Source organism: Sceloporus undulatus, chromosome 6, assembly GCF_019175285.1.
Source record: "Sceloporus undulatus isolate JIND9_A2432 ecotype Alabama chromosome 6, SceUnd_v1.1, whole genome shotgun sequence".
In the NCBI taxonomy this organism is placed as follows: Eukaryota; Metazoa; Chordata; class Lepidosauria; order Squamata; family Phrynosomatidae; genus Sceloporus; species Sceloporus undulatus.
This window is the reverse complement of record NC_056527.1, coordinates 40794904-40813923: the sequence shown is the minus strand read 5'-3', so window position 1 is coordinate 40813923 and position 19020 is coordinate 40794904. Positions and strand designations below refer to the sequence as shown.

General features: G+C 44.1%; 1 protein-coding gene across 3 annotated transcripts in view; it reads right to left on the bottom strand.

The window, feature by feature from the left end:
• The window catches only part of STK31 (serine/threonine kinase 31), a 65507-nt gene that overhangs the window by 26051 nt on the left and 20436 nt on the right, over positions 1-19020 (bottom strand). For all 3 annotated transcript variants that reach the window (XM_042477316.1, XM_042477317.1, XM_042477318.1), the window contains exons 11-15: positions 13395-13554; positions 10706-10828; positions 4518-4700; positions 1412-1522; positions 530-649 (exon numbers count right to left, since the gene is read on the bottom strand). In XM_042477316.1, the coding sequence (XP_042333250.1) occupies positions 530-649; positions 1412-1522; positions 4518-4700; positions 10706-10828; positions 13395-13554 (697 nt within the window). The remainder of the gene's footprint in view (positions 1-529; positions 650-1411; positions 1523-4517; positions 4701-10705; positions 10829-13394; positions 13555-19020) is intronic.

Sequence of the window (19020 nt, the reverse complement as noted above, 5' to 3'; positions counted from 1 at the left end):
ACTGATTTCAATGGGTCTGATCCAGATAAGATTAAATTGGATTTATCCTTAGTTTTTTAGGGTCCTTTTTTACTATATAATAGTAGCACTACAATTCCACTGTTACTTCTATGGCAACATCCAAAGGAATTCTAGGCCTTGTAGTTTGGTGAGGATCTAAAACTCTCTCGCTAAGAATTCTAAATACCCCTCCCTAAACTGCAAATCCCGCAATTCCATAGGATGGGGCCATAATAGTTGAAGTCAAATCACAGTGCTATAACTGTGTAGTGAGAAAGGACCCCTAGACAGTAGTGGTAATGATCATTGCAGACAATGATAACTCAATACATAGTTTACAAGATTTCATCCATGTGACACTACATAAGTAATTAGAAAACATTTGTTTTATTTCCCAAAGGGAAAATCAGAGAGAATACAATATATCTAAAAAGTTCAGGATCTCTAAAACATCTTCCTGAATTAAGTTTCAAAATATAGTTTGCTTTATTTCTGAGCAGCTGACAAATAAGCAAACAGACAAACTGACCTCAACACTGTCGAGATATCTGTGATAGACAGTATTTAATAGTTGCTCTTCTTGGTGGATCTTATGCATAACCTCATTGTACACATTTAAGATTATTTTTCTGTCTGCTTCATTTGGCTCCTAAATGGAATGGCACACAGAGGAACAGATAATGTTATCTATAAATGCACAAAGTGGGCTGATTTAAACACCTAAAGATATGAAGTTCATTCTTAAGGAAAAGCTTATGACAGTTTATCTATTTTTATTTTCCGAGAACAGGTAGTAAAAACAACTCAATTCTTAAAGTAGACAGTTTTTGTGAGAGAGGGAACCATCACCTGTTCAAAACACCTTTTTTTGCAAGAAATGGGAAGGTTTTTCTTCTTAAAGCCTCCAGGTGATGAGATTGACCCATAAAGCCCCACCACCACCATTTAAATACCCATACACACACTTTTTAAAAACAAACAAACATGGAGGCAATTTTCTAGTCTCTTCCGTTTTCTCCAGAAAGTGGTTGCTACCACCAACAAGAAGTTGGGGTGGAAAGAAACAGCCTGTAGAACCCCTGCAGTTGCCCTTTCCTGCCCACATTAAGCCAAAATGCACACCAATGATCATTTAAGCTTGTCTTAATCATACAGTACTTCTTAGTGGGGAAATTTAATGCAGTAAATCCTGGACAAAACTGCTTCTTACATGAATGCAAAATTATCCAACATTAATACAGTAGGTGTTCTGGCCAAAAAAAATGAAGCCATCTGTTGGGTATGCTTTGACTGAGATTTCCTGTATGGCAGGGGGTTGCACTGGATGGCCCTTGTGGTCTCTTTAAACTCTACGATTCTATGATTCTAAGCCGAGAAGACCTTTTATTTCAATATATGAGAACAAACTTACAGTAAGATAAAGGTCCAGCTCTTGAGAAATATCCATCTCAGTCTTCTTGAGAACTTCATCCACACTGACAGCAACATCCTCATATTTCAAATCCGGGCTCATGTTAAAGAACTTTAAAGGCAAAGAGGCAACAGTAAAAGAAGGGTTCTCTCTACAAATATTAGAGAGAATTGCTCAACCACCTCAGTTCATTTCTATGGGTCACTTGCTTAAGAGCAATGAATGATGCCCAACAGTACATTCCTATGCTGTTCACTACATTCAATTCTGTCAATGAAGCACCTGACCAATGGAGCCAACTCTGTGACACTACAATTCTCAGGGTTCTTTGAGGAAGCCACAACAGCTAAACTTGTTTCAAAGAGTTTCTGATCTAGGTTAAATCAGCTGCAATGGTGTATCCAGTACAAAATCACTTCAACAAGCTTCGTCTGGTGTGCTGAGATACTTGAAAAGCTCAGTGCTCCAATCTGTCACAGCTCACATCTCCTTACTAAACAGTTACTGTATTCTAAAAACACAAATCATTTTAGAGCTACAGGTTAAGTAATAGGTACTGTAAGTCATACCATCCTCCATGCCTTCCAGGAAGGACACCATGGAAAGGGGTGAGGGGAATGAGACAATGAGTGGAATATTGTAACTCACTACAATATATATATATATATAGAGAGAGAGAGAGAGAGAGAGAGAGAGAGAATAAAAATGGAGTACCAAGATATTCTGCTACTAGTCAAATGCTACCGAGCAAAAAGTGTAATAGGACCTTCCTATACAGTGGTGCCTCGGGTTACGAAAATAATTCGTTCCGCGGCCGCTTTCGTAACCCGAAAAGCCTTCGTAAGCCGAAAACCCATAGGCGCTAATGGGGAAAAAGCCGCGGCTCTGCCGCGGCTCCATTTAAAATAGCGCCGGAGTTTTTTCGTAACCCAAAAAAACTTTCGTAACCCGAAACAATAAATCCCTATGGGATTTTTTCGTATCCCGAAAAATTCGTAACCTGGGTATTTCGTATCCCGAGGTACCACTGTATCATCAAACTGAAGGTGATGAAAGAATGTTCTGATCAGCTGCCTCAATGTGTAAAGCTGCATCATAGGAATGGTATGTTCTCACTTCATGTGTCAAGTTCCTAGAAAGCTTCCAAGAATGACCTCAAATCTAAGGTATCAAGTAGGCAATCTGAAAAGCAGCTCAAGAAAAACTGTGATACACACATTCCCATGTAAATATTACCAATTAAATACACTCACAAACCAACCTGCATGGTCTTCATAGGTGAATGTCATATACATTCAACTATAAGTGGATCTCATAGATAAGTCAATAGCAGGTTTGAAACTCAAAATTAAGGAATTTGCTATGATCTGTGGATAAGTCAATGGTAACATTTCAAGGCATGTAAAAAGGGATATAAAAGGTTACTTTTTTCATTGTCGCCAGCTACAAAATTACTGGATGCTTTTGTATATTCAATTACTTTCAGTCTGAATGAAGCCACGTAAGAAGTTCTCGTTTTCTTTTGATAACTCCATTTGCTGATGGTATGAAGTTCATGGTGCTTCTGAGATTGGGGCAGATACCTGAGATACCTCAACCCCTCACCCCAGTGGCCCAACCTGGGTTGATTGCTCTGGATGGATTTTCAGGGGGCCTCCAGGGATCTTGTGCTGCTGAGGGTGTTGAGGGAACCAATCATCAAAAAGTAATGCAGTAAACTCCTCCTGAGGTGGCCCGCTGAGCTCAGGGGAGAAGGAAGGAGGAAGCCAAGGCTGCCAAAAAGGCTCAAGCCAGTAGGGATCAGATTGCTGTCTTGCTTTCTGACTATTTGCTTCCTTAACCCACACCCCAGAAGCACAGGCTCTCCAAAGGTCTCTGAAAAAACTAAGCATTGATCAATGGATAAACTGATCCAGTTTTTCAGTGTTAGACTAAAATTTCTCAACTTATACTCCAGTACAGTGTACCTGCATTACATGAAAGCCATGCCAGATGGCTTGGCACGCTCCGGAGGGGGTAATGGCGCACACGCACTGCAGGCACAAAATACATGGAATCCAACCCTGCTCTAATATAACTGAAGAGTGAATCAGTAACATACTGGTTCCACATTTTATAATACAAAATGGAATTCTTTTAGTAGAGTGGGCCTGCCATATCAGCAGGCTTCTGATCCACGATTCTGACTGCCCATGGATTGCCATGGCCCATATTATTCAATGGTGGCTATGAGATGCACACAAGCTGAAGCACATATGTTCACATCACTGCCACTGAATAATACAGGGTGCAACTGTCTGTGTGTTTTCTCATCCATGGGGGAGGAGACAGAACAAAACCCCCATCAATATAGAAGGTCCATGATAATACAAGCCAAGATGCTTGCAGAGGCAAAGGGAACACAGCCAAGTCAAACCAGAAAATAACCAATTAGGAACCATGCAGGAAATCAGTTTCTTCCCAAGTACTATTAAAAAGAATATGTTCAACAATTTCCAGTTCAGATATTCAGATTTATTTCAAAGGTCCTAAACACACAGTATAGTAAACTCTCACTGTACATTTCCTTTTTTTAATAAAAGCTATCACAATGAAAGGGGTGCATGGGGAAAGACTGTTGAATCCTTTCTTCTTACACTACAATCTCCATGCACATCTCCTCTCCAAACTGCACTAAGAGGGGGACAATCACTGGGTTCTAGGTATAAATATGTCCCCCTCTTTGTATCACTACTGTTTGGTGATGTCCTCATTTTTGTTTCTGTCCCATCATTTGATCCCACTCACCAAAGAGGCAAACTTTTGCCATTTTTTTTTCTGTCCCACCATTTGATCCCACTCACCAAAGAAGCAAACTTTTGCCATCAGGGTGGTTTCTCCTACCACTGCTATAAAGACAGCAGCAGGGAACATTTTACAGGGCCACATGTTTCCCTTGTGGTCCACAGCAGCTCCTGCTATCTTTCACAGCTGCCTTTGGATAAATCAAAGTACGCTGTGATTTCAAAGCATAGAGCTCCAAAATAACCTGCAGTTTGGCCCCCAAAATCATGTTGATAAATGCTGAGCTTTGTTTTCTTGTTTGAGACAACACAGACATTTTTACCTGAGTTATTTTGCTAAAACATGTCACAAGATTTTGCAAGGAAGCATCTGTGGCATTCCTGACCCGGCTGAATTCTTCCAGCTTCACATTCTTCCACTCGAAGAACTTCTCAAATGCTTCATCAGAACTCTCTGCTTCATAATGAGCCTGACCACATGAAGCCTCCAAAGATCCCTGCAATCTCTACAAAATTTCAAAGGAAACACCATCAGGGTTGGGAAGGAAAAAGAGAAATAAATAAAGCAGTGAAGGGAACAGTGCATAAAAAACCCTCTACGTATATTATAAAATGAAGCAGGTTATCTTGCTCATGGGAACCCCCAGGCATTCTCTAGCAGGGTTTAGATAATGAGCACCACCTCTTCCAAGTACAAAGTAGCAAATACACCAGCAAGAAAACTCAGTTGACATACTGTAAAGGGTCCTTAAATCAAGGGCCTGGAATGAATTTCCAAAGGTGTGAAAAGTTAGCAAAAGTAATGAAACCTAGCTATCCACTGAGCATAATATGGCTCGCAGAGGTTTCCTGTTTCCCCACCAAGGATACTGCGAAAGCCACTTCCATCCTTCAAGTTCCACCTACTGGTGCAAACAGATTGCCCATGCTCATCAAAATTGCTCATCTTTCAATTCTATGCAAAACAAAAAACAAACAAACAAACAAAACCTTGATATCAGAGGGACAAATGGCACAGAACATTTCTAATAATCAACTATACACTAGACAGATGGGGAAAATACAGAGTAAGAGAAAACAGGCTAATCTGTGTCTTAAACTGACATATCCATAGGGTCCTTTGCATGAAACACCTTGGGTAATAAGGACACAAAGCTGATTCGGAGTATGCAGAGAACAACTGTGCTTGATGCAACATGCAGAAAATGCTGAGAAAGATCCTGAAGGGCCTACCTGATGTCAAATGTTTCTTTAAAGGTGTTTAGAGTGGTTTCTCTAAAGGTGTAAGTGGTGTTTGTATACACTTTGTCTGAACTGCATGGAATCTCATGCTTCAAAAGCAGGCATAACTTTACTTATCTGGTTAACCTACCTGCTACTGAGAAGACTGAATCCAAATTTATTCTGTGCTCTTGATAAAAAGGTTACTCAAGTTAGCCACTTGACTAATCAAGAAAGAAACCATACAGTCTATGTAAGAGAAGTAAAATCTGTGGAGGTATGCACTTTTTGTTGCTAATTAATGGTAAATGTGTCATGCTAAGACCAAACTGTGAGCTGCAAAAAGGTGTTGGGGCTGCATGTGGCACAAAGACCACACTTTCTTTTACCCCTGCTCTAATGTGGCAAGGCAGGAAAAGAGGAACTAAAACACAGTGGGGTCAGGAATAATCCACATATACATGAATGCCAATAGACACAGAAGCTAGAAACTTGTTTCCACACTGATCTATTATTCATTATGTGCCTAAAAGTCAACTATAACTTATGGCGACCCTATTCTAGAACTTTCTTGGAAAGCAGAGGTTTGCTGTTGGCTTGAGAATGATTTGCTCAAGGCTACGTAGTTGGTTTCCATGACTGAGTTTGAAACCCACTCTCTCCCCAAGTCCCAGTCCCAAGAATCTATGTAATCTCTAGATGTTATCTCTTCTGCCCTTTGAAATCCTATAGAGATCCTTTGAAATGCTATAAAGTGACTCTCATTTTCTTAGTTATATAAAGGTCACACTGGTTGTGGGATTCTGGAAACTGTAGCCCCCAACAGTGACTTTTCCAATATATTTCCATATATTTATGTATCTAACAGGTCCCTAAAAACTGAGTAAGGGTACAATATGTGTTAAAGCATTGATGGCGAACCTATGCCACGCATGCCGGAAGTGGCACTTAATGCCATTTCCTCGGGCACGGGGCGAGGAAGAAGGCGGAAGAGGCACGCGCGTGCCCATTCCCCCTCCTCCCTGCCTTTTCCTGGCCTCCAGCTGCCTCAGAGACAGAAAAGGGCACACCGTAAAAGGAGCCAGAGAAGCGCGTTTCTGGCTCCTCCTCGCAGCATTCTCCCAGCCTTCATATGCCTCTCTGAGACAGCTAGAGGCCGGGGAAAGTGTGGGGAGAGGAGGAGTGACCGGCGCGTGCCAGTTGCTCCTCCCCAGGGACCTTTGCCGGCCTCCAACTGTCTTGGGAGAGACAGCTGGAGGCAGGCAAAGGTCCGTGGCGAGGAAGGCAGGGAGCCAAGTGTCCCCAAATGGGGCACTTGGAGGGCAGGGAAATGTCCGTGAGGAGGGGGCGTGCCCATTCCTCTTCTTCCCTTTTTGCCTTTCCTCGCCCCCAAAGGGCTCCAGAAAGCCCTTTGGGGTGAGGAAAGGTCCGGGAAGAGGAGGACTGGTGCCGTGCCCATGGCTCCACCCCCTCACGGCCCTTTGCTGACCCAACAGCTGGGTGCCAGTAAAAGGGCGGGGAAGAAGCCTCGCCCAGAGGGTGGAAGATCCACCCGTGGAGGGTGGAAGCCCTGCCCCCTGGGCGGAAGCCCCGCCCCAGCACACAGCCCCATCCTGAGGTGGCAGAAAACCCCGCCCCTTGGCACGCGAACCTGACAAGGTTCACCATCACTGTATTAAAGTATTAGTTCCAGAAACATTTATATTTTCATTTGATATACGTTTGCATCTGTAGTCAAACTTGGGGGAAATTTATTGACTTGAAAGAGAACTTTCCCAAATGCAAGAGTGAAGTCTCACTATCCCATCTTCTCCTCCTGATTTCTGGGAAAGTTTTACACCTTTACACAAAGAAGAATAAAATCAACATCAAAAAGTGTAAATGTGTTTTATGATGTGTATACATTTATATATTTTAAAGATGTTTTTAAAAGCATGCTAAACTATTATTAAAGCAACAAGACAAATGTTAAAACATTTGTTGGAACTGTACATATTTTTGAGAAACCAAACACACTAGGAATTTGGATTCCTCTACAGAGGACAAAAATATGACACTTGCTGTCTCCAATCATGTTTGTATGCATCACAATAGTAAATTCTGAAAAGTTTTAAAAGATCGCAGAGTTCAGACACCCATTTTCAAAAGCTAATGGGAGACAGTTCTTTTCACAAAAAGATACATGAAGCTTACAACTAAATCTGCAGGTTCACAGCATCAGGAATATAGGACAACAGACCAGCATTATTTTCTTTCAAGAAACATTTATAAAAGATTGTAAAACAAGCTATAAAATCCACAACCAGGTCTGCCAGACAGCCTATGCCATTTGCTATAGCTCTCATGAGCATGGCCAAAATGCTCAGGCACATGAAAATGAACTTCACCCAAGGTCAGGGGGTTTCCCAGCAGACAATGGATCACTAATTTAATAGACACAAATCCTCATCCCATAATTTCCCACCCTGATGCCTTGCCATTCACCAACAGACCAACACACAGATTAACATATAAATCTCTTTCTCTCAACAAAGGGTCACACAGTATATATACCCCACACATCTCCATGCCATCATTCTCTAAAGATACCAGCCACATATGCAGGCAAAACATCAGGAATAAATTCTTCTGCCTGGCACTGGGGTCAGTCTGGAAAGGAAACTCCGAAGAAGAGAACTTTTCTGGATTTTTACTTTACAGACACAGAAACTCCTCGATTTGAATGAGAACTGTAACTGGGCTGAAACATTGTAATTTTTCATTCTATCAATTGAATGGGATGCGCCGCCCCTTCTGCCTTGTGCATGCCCTGCGGCTTGAGCGCATAAGCTCAAGTCCACGTAAAGTGCACCCACGTATGGCACGGGCGCACTGTATATATTTTCCAATGTACCTTTTTAGGTTCATATTGGACAACTAACTACTTACCTTCACTGGATGTGCCCACATTTATTGCGATACCTTCTATGCTGTTATAACAGGTATATTTGTAATATGATTCATCTACAATATGGTCTCCATTATATTTCTTTGATAAATCACTGATATTATTATTTATTTTTTCAGCATTTCTAGACCACTGAAGAAGACTTAGTGTTGAAACGCGTTTGGTCCTATTTTTATTTTTATCTATTTTACACTTGTAATGGGCTTGTACTGTAATCCCTCCCATTTGTCTTTTTGGAGTTGTTGAATACTTTACTTGAACCTGCATTTTGTATGTCAAACATCTCCCTTCACTTTGTTCACTGGTTGAGATTTATAGTTTTTTAGCCTAGTACATATTGGTTTTATTAGCATTTGTATGTATTGGTTTGAGTACCATTATACTCTATCTTTGGGCTCTGTACACAGATCCTACTATTCCTGCCTGCCTAACTGATTGACAACATTTTTAACCCACCTCTTTCTTCTATTTTGTTCTTAATAAAACTGAGCCATCTTTTGAAGCATTTCCTTTTCCCCCCTAAACTTTTCTGTTTTGCAACATTCTTTTTTGGTTTAGGGTTACACTTCCGTGTTTTTGTCATAAATTCTTCCAGAACATGGCCCCATAGCCAAAAAAACCCCACAAAAAACTATGGCCAAAACGCTTGAAGGCTGCCATCTTGTGGACACACGTTCATATTACTATTTAGGACAAAATCAGGGACCTGCCTGAGCATCTTCCTATGCCAGCTGGATATATCCAAGGAGTTCAAACTGATGCAGACTAATTTTAAAAGACTAAGACGAGGGGCATTGTAAGGGTGTGATTGAAGGTGATAACTAACTTCTGAACTCCCTCTTTTTTGCACCACATATTCAAGTAACTCACTTTTTAAACAGACATTCACAACCTTTGAACAAATGCAATTAGTAAGAATACTAAGGCTTGTCTTTTCTATGCAAGGAAAACATACTTAAAATAGATGCAACTCTTTGTTTTGTCACAACTTAACTATTTATTTTAAATGTCTTGCTCCAAGAAGAAGGCTTGTAATAGTTATCCACATAATACATCTTCCACATATATTAAGATGTCACAGGATTCTGTTGCTTTCACTGTAAGAGAATAGCATGGCTACCTATCTCTTTTTTTAAAATAAATATTTATTGAATAATTTTACATAACATGAAAACATTCACAAACATCACCAACATTAAATACATTCAAACACACATTCATCCATAGCATCTTAAGTCTTCTCCAAAATTTTAAACCATACTCATCCTTTATACCTTCTTTATACCTCTCCTGAGAGTACTCTATAGCTTGTGTGTATTCACAGGCACAAAATAAACCTATGTATTCGGCTTTAAAACCCTTAAGCCTTCCAGATATTGATCACCTGCCACTTTCATCATCCCCTACCATTAGCAAGGAGTAGGGGCTGATGGGGACTGAAAGAAAACAGCATATGAAGGGGCACAGCTTCCCCAGGACAGCTATATCAACACTGGTACTTCTCAGCTATGTTTATGTGGGAAACCGACATTTTTTCCCTAACATGCTATGGACTGGTATTGTATCCATTTGCTACCACTGTTTCTTTCTTTTCTGGAAATTCCCCCAGGACTGGCAGTTAATGGTTTTCAGACTGTCATCACTCCAGAGTACCACTACTTTGATAAACACTGATCTAAGTGATGAGCCAGCCATTTGGATAAGGAGAGGCACCAAAACAGAATTCTCTTGGTACTTTCCAGGGACCCTTCCAAAACTCACTGAAGAAATAATCCAGCATGAGACCACTTTAACTGCCCTGGTTTAGTACTAGGGAATCCTGGGAATTGGAGTTTATTGTGGCACCAGAGCTCTCTGACAGAGAAGGCTAAATGTCTCACAAAACTACACTTCCCAGAATTCCTTAGCATTCAGTCAAGGCAGTTAAAGTAGTCTCAGAATGGATTATTTCTGCGGTGTGTTTTGGATCCATGGCAAAAGGCAATCAGCAGAAGTAAAGATGTGTAAGCATGGCCATATGACAGGTTACTTCTCACAGTATACCACTTCCAGCATAAAATTGTGTTCTAGCATATGGAGACTGATGGAGAAAAACGAAACTACCGGTAGGACTTTTTCACACTACACTATTAAAGCACTACGATTGTACTTTAACTGCCATGGCAACATTCTATGGAATTCTCAGGTTTTTAATTCGTCTCTGATTGAGAATGCTAAATGCCCCTCCCTAAACTGCTAACACCAGGAATCCATAGGATGGAACCATAAACTGAAATTGTAGCGCTATGTGTAGTGTGAAAATGTCCCTATACACTGATAAAAGCATGTAACACTATTGCCAACCTGCAGTACTTCCAAGCGTTTTGAAAGAGGCAAATCATTCACTTCTAGGATAAATTCTTCCATAGCGGAGTACAACTTCTTTTGTACTTCATTTCTGTGAAGAATCAAGTGCTGAATATCATCCTGTAAATAAGAAAAGGACAGATCAGCAAGGCACATCTGAAGTGTTCTCATCTCTAATCTACAACAGAGTACAAGTGACAAGTAGGACAGCTCTGCAGAGTAAAACAAAAAATAGCAAATCAACTTCCATAGTATAATCCACACAGCAAGGAAACCCACAACATCAATACAGTTTTCTTCTTAATGTTTTAACCTTTATATGATGCATAAAACTTGGAAATGTTCCTTCTTCCGATTGCATCTCCATGTGATGCATAGCTTTGAGAAAGTTCATCTTTTGGACTACAGTTCCCAGAATTTACCTATCAGTGTAGCCATATGTGGCATAGATTGCAGAGAGGGAGGGGCAGGAGGACTTCTGTGTCCCCACTCCACCCCAGGCTAGGCTGGGGAGCTGAGACCTTCCTGAAATGATCAGGCGCCAAGGGATAAGGACCACCAAGACTCCTGTGTAATTCAGCCCCCTGGGGAATTAACAATCACAAGTGTCCAAGTTTGTAAAGTATCTTTGCATTCACTTAATAGGGTCTTAGTTATTTTCCTCTTTGTGTCTCTTGAAGCAGAAGGCTGTGGTGTCAGTTCTGCTTCCTGCTTTGGGAGCTAGAGGCTGTTATCTTCCACTGACACATCAGTCTCCTGCTTTGGGAATTAAGAGGAAGAATCCCTGGATCCCTCCTGTACCCCACTCATAAAGCTGAAGGCTGCCATCTCCCCTTCTATCAACAGGCTTCTGCTTCAGGAGTAAAGACGGGGAAGAATCGCCGGACTCTCCCTGCACCCCACTCATGATACTGGAGCATCCTGTGTGAATGGTAGACAGCAGCCTCCTGCTTCAGGAGTTAGGGTGATAAAGACATTGTTTATGAGTTGCTTATCTCACAACTCACAAAATCCAGTGCAGGCAAGAGGCTCCTTGGTCACTGCTCAGACAGCTAGTCAGCTGCTGCTCCCAAAGTGCCCAGATGTCTCAGAGGTGCGCCTTCCTCACACAGTTTCAAGTGCCCCCCCCACAAAAAAAATTCTTGTTTCTTCTGCTACCTCTTCTGTCAGACAGTCCAACAAAAGAAAGCAGAAACAGCAAATTTCTTGGCTGTAAAGTCAACTCCAACCTTACAGCCAAGTCCTAGCAAAAGTCACAAAACTTAATCAGGGTTCCAAATCTGAAAACTCCTATTTGCCACCACTTCTCCCCCACTGCCACTACTACTAATTTCACAACCACTACTGCTAGCAAAAACATGACTAAGGGAGTGAGGTTTTTTGGGGGAGGTGAAGACTGGGAAACCACCATACAAAGCAGTCAGAGAGGCTGTGTGGTGCTTTTAAAGGACCCTGAAAAGAAGTTTCATGAACCTCTCATCCCCACCATGGTCCTAAGGCCTCTGGTTCCCCTTGTCTTTCTTGTGCACCAATGCTTTAACTGAAAGCCCCCCTGCTGCCCCCTTTTCTTCTCATCACCTCCTTAGGGGGACGTTCTGCCTACTTTGGGAATCACTGTTCTAGAACCTCCTTCCCAGAGAAGTTATATTAGCATCCTCCCTACTTGCTTTTCATAGAAAAAGACTTTTCTATTCTGACATGCATTTGATTTATTTATTTATTGCACTTTTATCCCACCTTTCTCCCAAAATGGTATCCAAGACAGCTTGATAAGCAATTACATAAAGCCCTTTATGTATGCTGGATATTGTTAATTGGGCGGGTTTATGTGTGTGTTTTAATGATATACATTTTAATCTGGTTTTAATTTTCTCTGTCTGATTGTGTTTTAACTTTTGTATCTTGTGCACTTTTAACCATATTATTTATATCATTGTAAGGTGTTTGAATCCCAATCTGGGAAAAAGGAATAGAATTCATTGTGATAATTACTGACATCATCTGTACAATCTTTCCCCCTAAAAAAGGTGAACTGAGTGGCCCTGCTCTAAATCCAAACATGCTTTTATTTCTGGTTGGGTTTTTTTTGCCTTGATCATAACCATCACTGGCTTGCACTCCCATCCCAAGAAGCTCTGGAACTGAATTCAGACCTTGAGATAAAAAAAAATTCCCTGCACCCTTGTTCTAGAAGAACCATTCTCCCAGATATCTAGCATTCACTACCACTGCTGCTCCACTGTAACTGCATCCACACCACAGAAATAATCCACTTTCACATCTCTTTAACTGACATGGCTCAATGCTATGCAATTCTGAGAACTGTAGTTTGTTGTGGTGCCAGAGCTGTCTGACAGAGAAGCCTGCACAAAACTACAGTTCTCAGAATTCCACAACAATCAGCCATGGCAATTAAACTGGTGTCAAACTGGATTATTTCTGCAGTGCGGATGCAGTTTATGTTGGGCCCAAAGTCTGTGGGGATGGAAAAGCTACAACATCTTTTTCCAGTAACAGGCAATAAACTCCAGCAATTCCCCTTACTCAGCTACAGACCTAACTTAATTGAAACACACATTATTAGATGCATCAAAGATCAAGCTAAATGCCCAAAAAGATCTTTTCAAACTATAGAAATAAAAAAACCTTGTGAGGAAAAAGGCAAGGTATTCTATATTCTACACACCACATCTTTGCAAAGGCGAATTTCCTCTTGAGCAGAGTTATAGTCTATCCAAATCTTCTCCAACTTTTCCAAAGAACAAGGAGCAGCAAGACATCCTTCTTTCACCACCTTTACAGCTTCTGAAAAGTCTTCTCCAAAATGAGTACCCATACTGCTTTTCCTTTATTAAAAGATAATTTAAAATAAGGAGAGGAGGATGTTAAATGACATATAAACAGTTTTACAACAATGTTTTTTTAAATTGGCCAATAAAAAAATACATCTATGCCACAAAAAGGGATATGAAAATAATAGAAAAAATACTTCTGCTTTTACCAAATAAGAATGCAAATTATTTTGATTACTCTCTTTGTAGTACAGGTTGAGTATCCCTTATCTGGAATTCTAAAATCCAAAATATTCCAAAATCCAAAACTGCCCACATGTGTGGCTGAGACAGTGACACATTTACTTTCTGATGGTTCAGTGTACACACACTTTTTTCGTGCACAAAATTATTAAAAATACTATGTATAAAATTACCTTCAGGATAAATTTATAAGGTGCATAAAACACATAAATGAATTTCATATTTAGACCTGGGTCCCATCTCCAAGCTCTCTCATTATGTATGAGATCATTCCAAAATCTGAAAAAAAATCCAAAACACTTCTGGCCCCAAGCATTTCAGATATGGGAGACCCAACCTGTATTGAAATTTACTAACGTATTTGTATCTGGCATAGATTACAAAGGGCTGATACAATACTTGAATACTTTCATTAAATATAAACCTAAGCAGCAATCTGTATTTTTTAATGACCAAATCAATGATATGGAAATAAGTGAAAGCATAATTCACTGTTTTCATTAAAAAGCTACTGAATCAGTTCAGTGGCCTCACGCCTCATGGTTCTGATTTATAAAAGGTAATTCGAAGATCCTTTTAAATATCACCAAACACACAATGGGATAAAATAAATGCCATTACTGTATTATTACCTAGTTGTAAGAAATGTTCTGCATGCAAAACTATGAATTCTAACTGCTGCTATCATCAGCATCATAATTCTACACTCTTCACATGCATTGAATTGAATCTAAATGTTGCTGGCAAGGAAGAAATGTGCAGCCATATTTGCTTGGATCTTCATATTGTTTTGGGGCAATAGCTACAAAAACAAGTGTCAACATTTATATTGTATTTATTCTGTTTTGTTTTCTAAGTAGTTTCTTCACCTGTAGGTGAAGGGTGGCATGCTTGGAAGGCTGGGGAACGGACAGGTTGCTTACCTGTAACAGTATTTCTTCGAGTGGTCATCTGCGAATACATACAAATGGGTTTCCCTGCGCCTGCGCAGTGCTGCTCGGAACCTACTGGAATCACTGGGCAGAGTTAACTCTGCAACATATTGAAACTTTTTGGCGGTAACTCCGCCCACCCGTTATAAGGCCCCTGCCTTCCCGCTCTTTTCCCCAGTTCCGCAATTTTTCAGCCAAGCAGGCGATGGAAAGAGCCAATGTGAGCAGGACACTGAGGGGACGGACGGGTGGGATTTGTATGTATTGGCAGATGACCACTCGAAGAAATACTGTTACAGGTAAGCAACCTGTCCTTCTTCTTCGTGGTCTCTGCAAATCATACAAATGGGTTTAGACTGACAAGCTAAGGTATGTGGCGGAGGGAGTGTCCTGAGACCAAAGCTATGGTAAACCAAAGGTATATTTATTACAATAAAACACCTTGAACCATAAAAGAGTCAGTCTTTTTGTTCATGCACAGATCAAATAGCAATAACGTTGCTAAACCTGAGGGGAGGAACAGAGGTCATGCAAGACCGATTCCCTAGAACTTGTGCAAATCAACATACAACAAATGTAAACAGTGTCAACTGTACAAGTGTAGTAAACACAAACCATCAGTAATGGAATCAATGCAACCCTGAAACCAACACAGCCCTCCCGAAAGCTGCGTCTCGGATAGCCCTGGTGTCCAACCTGTAATGTTTAATAAAAGTTAAAGGTTGGGACCAGACGGCAGCCTTGCAGACATCCTCCAAAGGAATCCCCGACAGGAAAGCAGAGGATGCTGCCATTGACCTTGTGGAATGGGACCGAACCCTGCCAGGGAGAGGTTTGCCTAACAGTTCGTAGCAGAGGTGGATGGTACCAGCCACCCATTTGGACAACCTCTGCGCAGACACAGGCAACCCTTTCTTCGGTTCCGAGTAGCATTGGAAAAGTCTCTCGGACCGACTGGAGGCAGCAGTTCTGTCCAGGTAAAATGCCAGTGCTCTCCTGACATCAAGAGAATGTAGGTGTCGCTCCTCATCCGACGTCGGGTTGGATGCGAGAGTGGGCAACACAATGTCCTGGCACATGTGGAAAGCAGACACAACCTTCGGCAAGAAGGTGATGTCCGTACGGAGGACCACTTTGTCCTTGTGGAACCTCAAGAATGGCTGGTCCCTCCGTAAAGCACAGAGTTCGCCCGCACGGCGGGCAGAGGTGATGGCCACAAGAAAGGCGGTTTTCCAAGTCAATAGTCTCAAGTCCGCTGTGGCCATCGGTTCAAAGGGCTTGGACTCGAGTGCGGACAGTACCGACTCCAAGCTCCAAGCCGGCGTTGGTACCGACACAGGAGGAAAAAGGTTGGCACAACCCTTCAGGAACCCCTTCACCAGGGGGTCTTTGAAGAAAGAAACCCTCCCCCCGAACTTGTATTTGGCACAGATGGCAGACAGGTAGCATTTGATGGATGTGAGGGACAGCCCTCCATCCAAAAGTGCCATCAAAAACTCCAGCACCACTGGAGTGGACACTTGTGCAGGAGACAAACCCTTTTGGTCAAGGAAGAGGCAAAATCTCCTCCATTTCAGGGCATAAGAGCGCTGGGTGGACGGTTTCCTCGAGGCCAGGATCACCGTCCTCACTGACTCCGGCAAAGCAGTCAGGGCTGTATCCTCCAGGCTACCAGCGGCAGGCTCTCGATGTCCAGGTGGAGAATCCGTCCGTCCTGGATCGACAGCAGTCCGGACGAGGGTCGAGACGGAGGAAGCATCTCCTGGAGAGGTGGAGAAGGGATGCGAACCACGGCTGTCTCGGCCACCACGGGGTGATCAGGATCGCATGCGAGCGGTCCGTTGTCATCTTGGACACCACCCTGATGATGAGAGGGAACGGAGGGAAGGCGTAGAGGAGCTCCCCCGTCCAGAGGAAGGCGAATGCGTCTCCGAGGGATCCGTCCAATCGCTTCCTGGAGCAGAACTGGGGACAGTGGCTGTTCCATCTGGTGGCGAAGAGATCGATCCGGGGGGTCCACCACCGGTCGAAGAGGTCGCCAACCATCTCGGGATGGAGCCTCCACTCGTGGCACACCGATGGAGATCTGCTGAGGCGGTCCGCCAACTCGTTGTTCCCTGGGAAGATGAATCGCCTGGAGGAGGACGTGTCTCTGGATGCACCAGTCCCAGATGCGGAGCGTGAGGTCGAGCAGGGTCCTGGATCTGGTACCACCTTGTTTGTTGATGTAATACATCACGGTGGTGTTGTCTGTCCTCAGGAGGACCACCTTTCCTGTGACAGCAAACTCGAACGCCCTCAATGCCTTCTCCACTGCGAGCATCTCCAAAGCGTTGATGTGGAGGAGCTTGTCTTGTGCGGACCACCTGTCTTTGACGACGAGGTCGAGTAGGTGGGCGCCCCATCCCTCCAGGGATGCATCGGTTGTCAGAGTCAGATGCGCCTGGGGCTGATGGAAAGGCATCCCGGTGCAGACGTTGGAACTGTCTAGCCACCATCTGAGGGAAGCGGCCACCGGTCTCGGTACCGTGAGCCACTTTGAAGGAGGGTCCTCCAACGGAGAGAAGACGGAGAGGAACCAGGATTGGAGAGGTCGAAGATGAAGTCTTGCCCAAGGGGTGACGAATGTCGTCGATGCCATGTGGCCCAGGGCGACTTGGACGTCTCTGGCTCTCACCCTTCTGTGGGAGATGCACGGCCTGAGGGACGTTGTCAGAGCCTGAAACCGGTCCGGAGGGAGGAAGGCTAAACAGTTTTCGGAGTCGAGGATGGCCCCGATGAACTTGACTTGTCTGGTCGGTGTGAAGTGGGACTTTTCCCTGTTGACGACCAGCCCGAGGGAGTCCAAGAGGCGCAAAGCGAAGGAGACTGCCTCCTGCAGCTCGCCTTGGGATTCGGCTGCAAACAGCCAGTCGTCCAGGTAGGGAAAGACCATGAAGCCCTTCTGATGAAGGTATGCCACCACCGGTGCCATGCACTTTGTGAAGACTCGTGGAGTCGTGGCCAAGCCGAAAGGAAGCACGTTGTAGTGGTACGAGGTGGAGCCGACAGCGAAGGCGAGGAATCTCCGGTGGGACTCTCGGATCCCGATGTGTAAGTAGGCGTCCTTCAGGTCGACGGTCGCGAACCACAGGCCCTGGTGAAGCAGAGGCAGAATGGAAGCCAGGGTTACCATTCGAAAGCGACGGTAGTCAAGGAACAAGTTCAATTGTCTCAAGTCCAGGATGGGCCTGATGCCCCCATCCGCTTTCGGTACCGTGAAGTACCTAGAGAAAAAGCCCGAGGACATAGGTCGGGCGGCAAAGGGGAGATTGCCCCTTTACCAAGCAAGGCGCGCACTTCGTCGAGAAGGGTGTCCGAGGGGGGAGTGGACATGAAGGCTCCAGTTGGAGGGAGCTCTTGGAACTCGAGGGCATAACCCCTACGGACGATGTTGAGAACCCACGAGTCCGATATTATAGAGGCCCAGGTGTTAACAAAGGGCCTTAGAATGTCCAAAAAGAAGAGGGGTGAAGGAGAGACGAAGCGCGCTGCGTCCCTTCAGGCTCTCTTCTTCCCCTGGTCGGTGTCCTGCCGGCGGGACTTGCGGTACCGAGGCGGAAAGTTGCGACGGCCAGAGGAGGAGGAAGACTGCGAGGGGAAGCGGTGTCTCTGGGAGCCCTGTTGCTGGGGCTGCCGATCCCGGGAGAAGGTCCCCTGTGACTGACCTTGCGGCTGCCACAGGCGTTGACGCTTCCGGAACGGGGAGGCCAATGCCGAAGACATGCCGTGCTTCTTCGCCACCGCCTTCATCCTGAACTTGCGGTTCAGGCGATTGTCAGTCTCGGCGTGGAAGAGCCCGGTCCCGTCGAGCGGCATGTCCTCGATGGCCGCCCTGACCGTAGGGTTGAGGTCGGAGGCCCTCAACCAGGCGTGTCGTCTGAGAGCCATGGACGCGGACATGGCCCTCCCTGAGCAGTCTGCCATATTCCTGGAAGTGGTGATGAGCCAACTTCCAATGGAATGAGCCTCGTCCCTGATCTCCACCAGCTGCCTCTGGATGTCATCCGGGACATCCAGGACGAGGGGGGAGATCCGTTCCATGAGGGTCTGGATGTAGGCCCCCATGCAGGCAGTGTAATTGGCAGCCTTGACTCCGAGGGCCGATGCCGAATAGGTCTTTTTGGCCAGTCCATCTATCTTTTTCGCCTCCCTGTCGACAGGGGAGGTCGCCTGCTTCGGGACGAAGCTGTGTTGGGCTCCTTCGACAATCGCAGAGTTTGGCCTCGGGTGGTCGGCCAACCAGGGACAGCTCGCCAGAGCGACTCTGTAGAGCGACTCAACCTTGCGGGAGGGCGCCGACAGG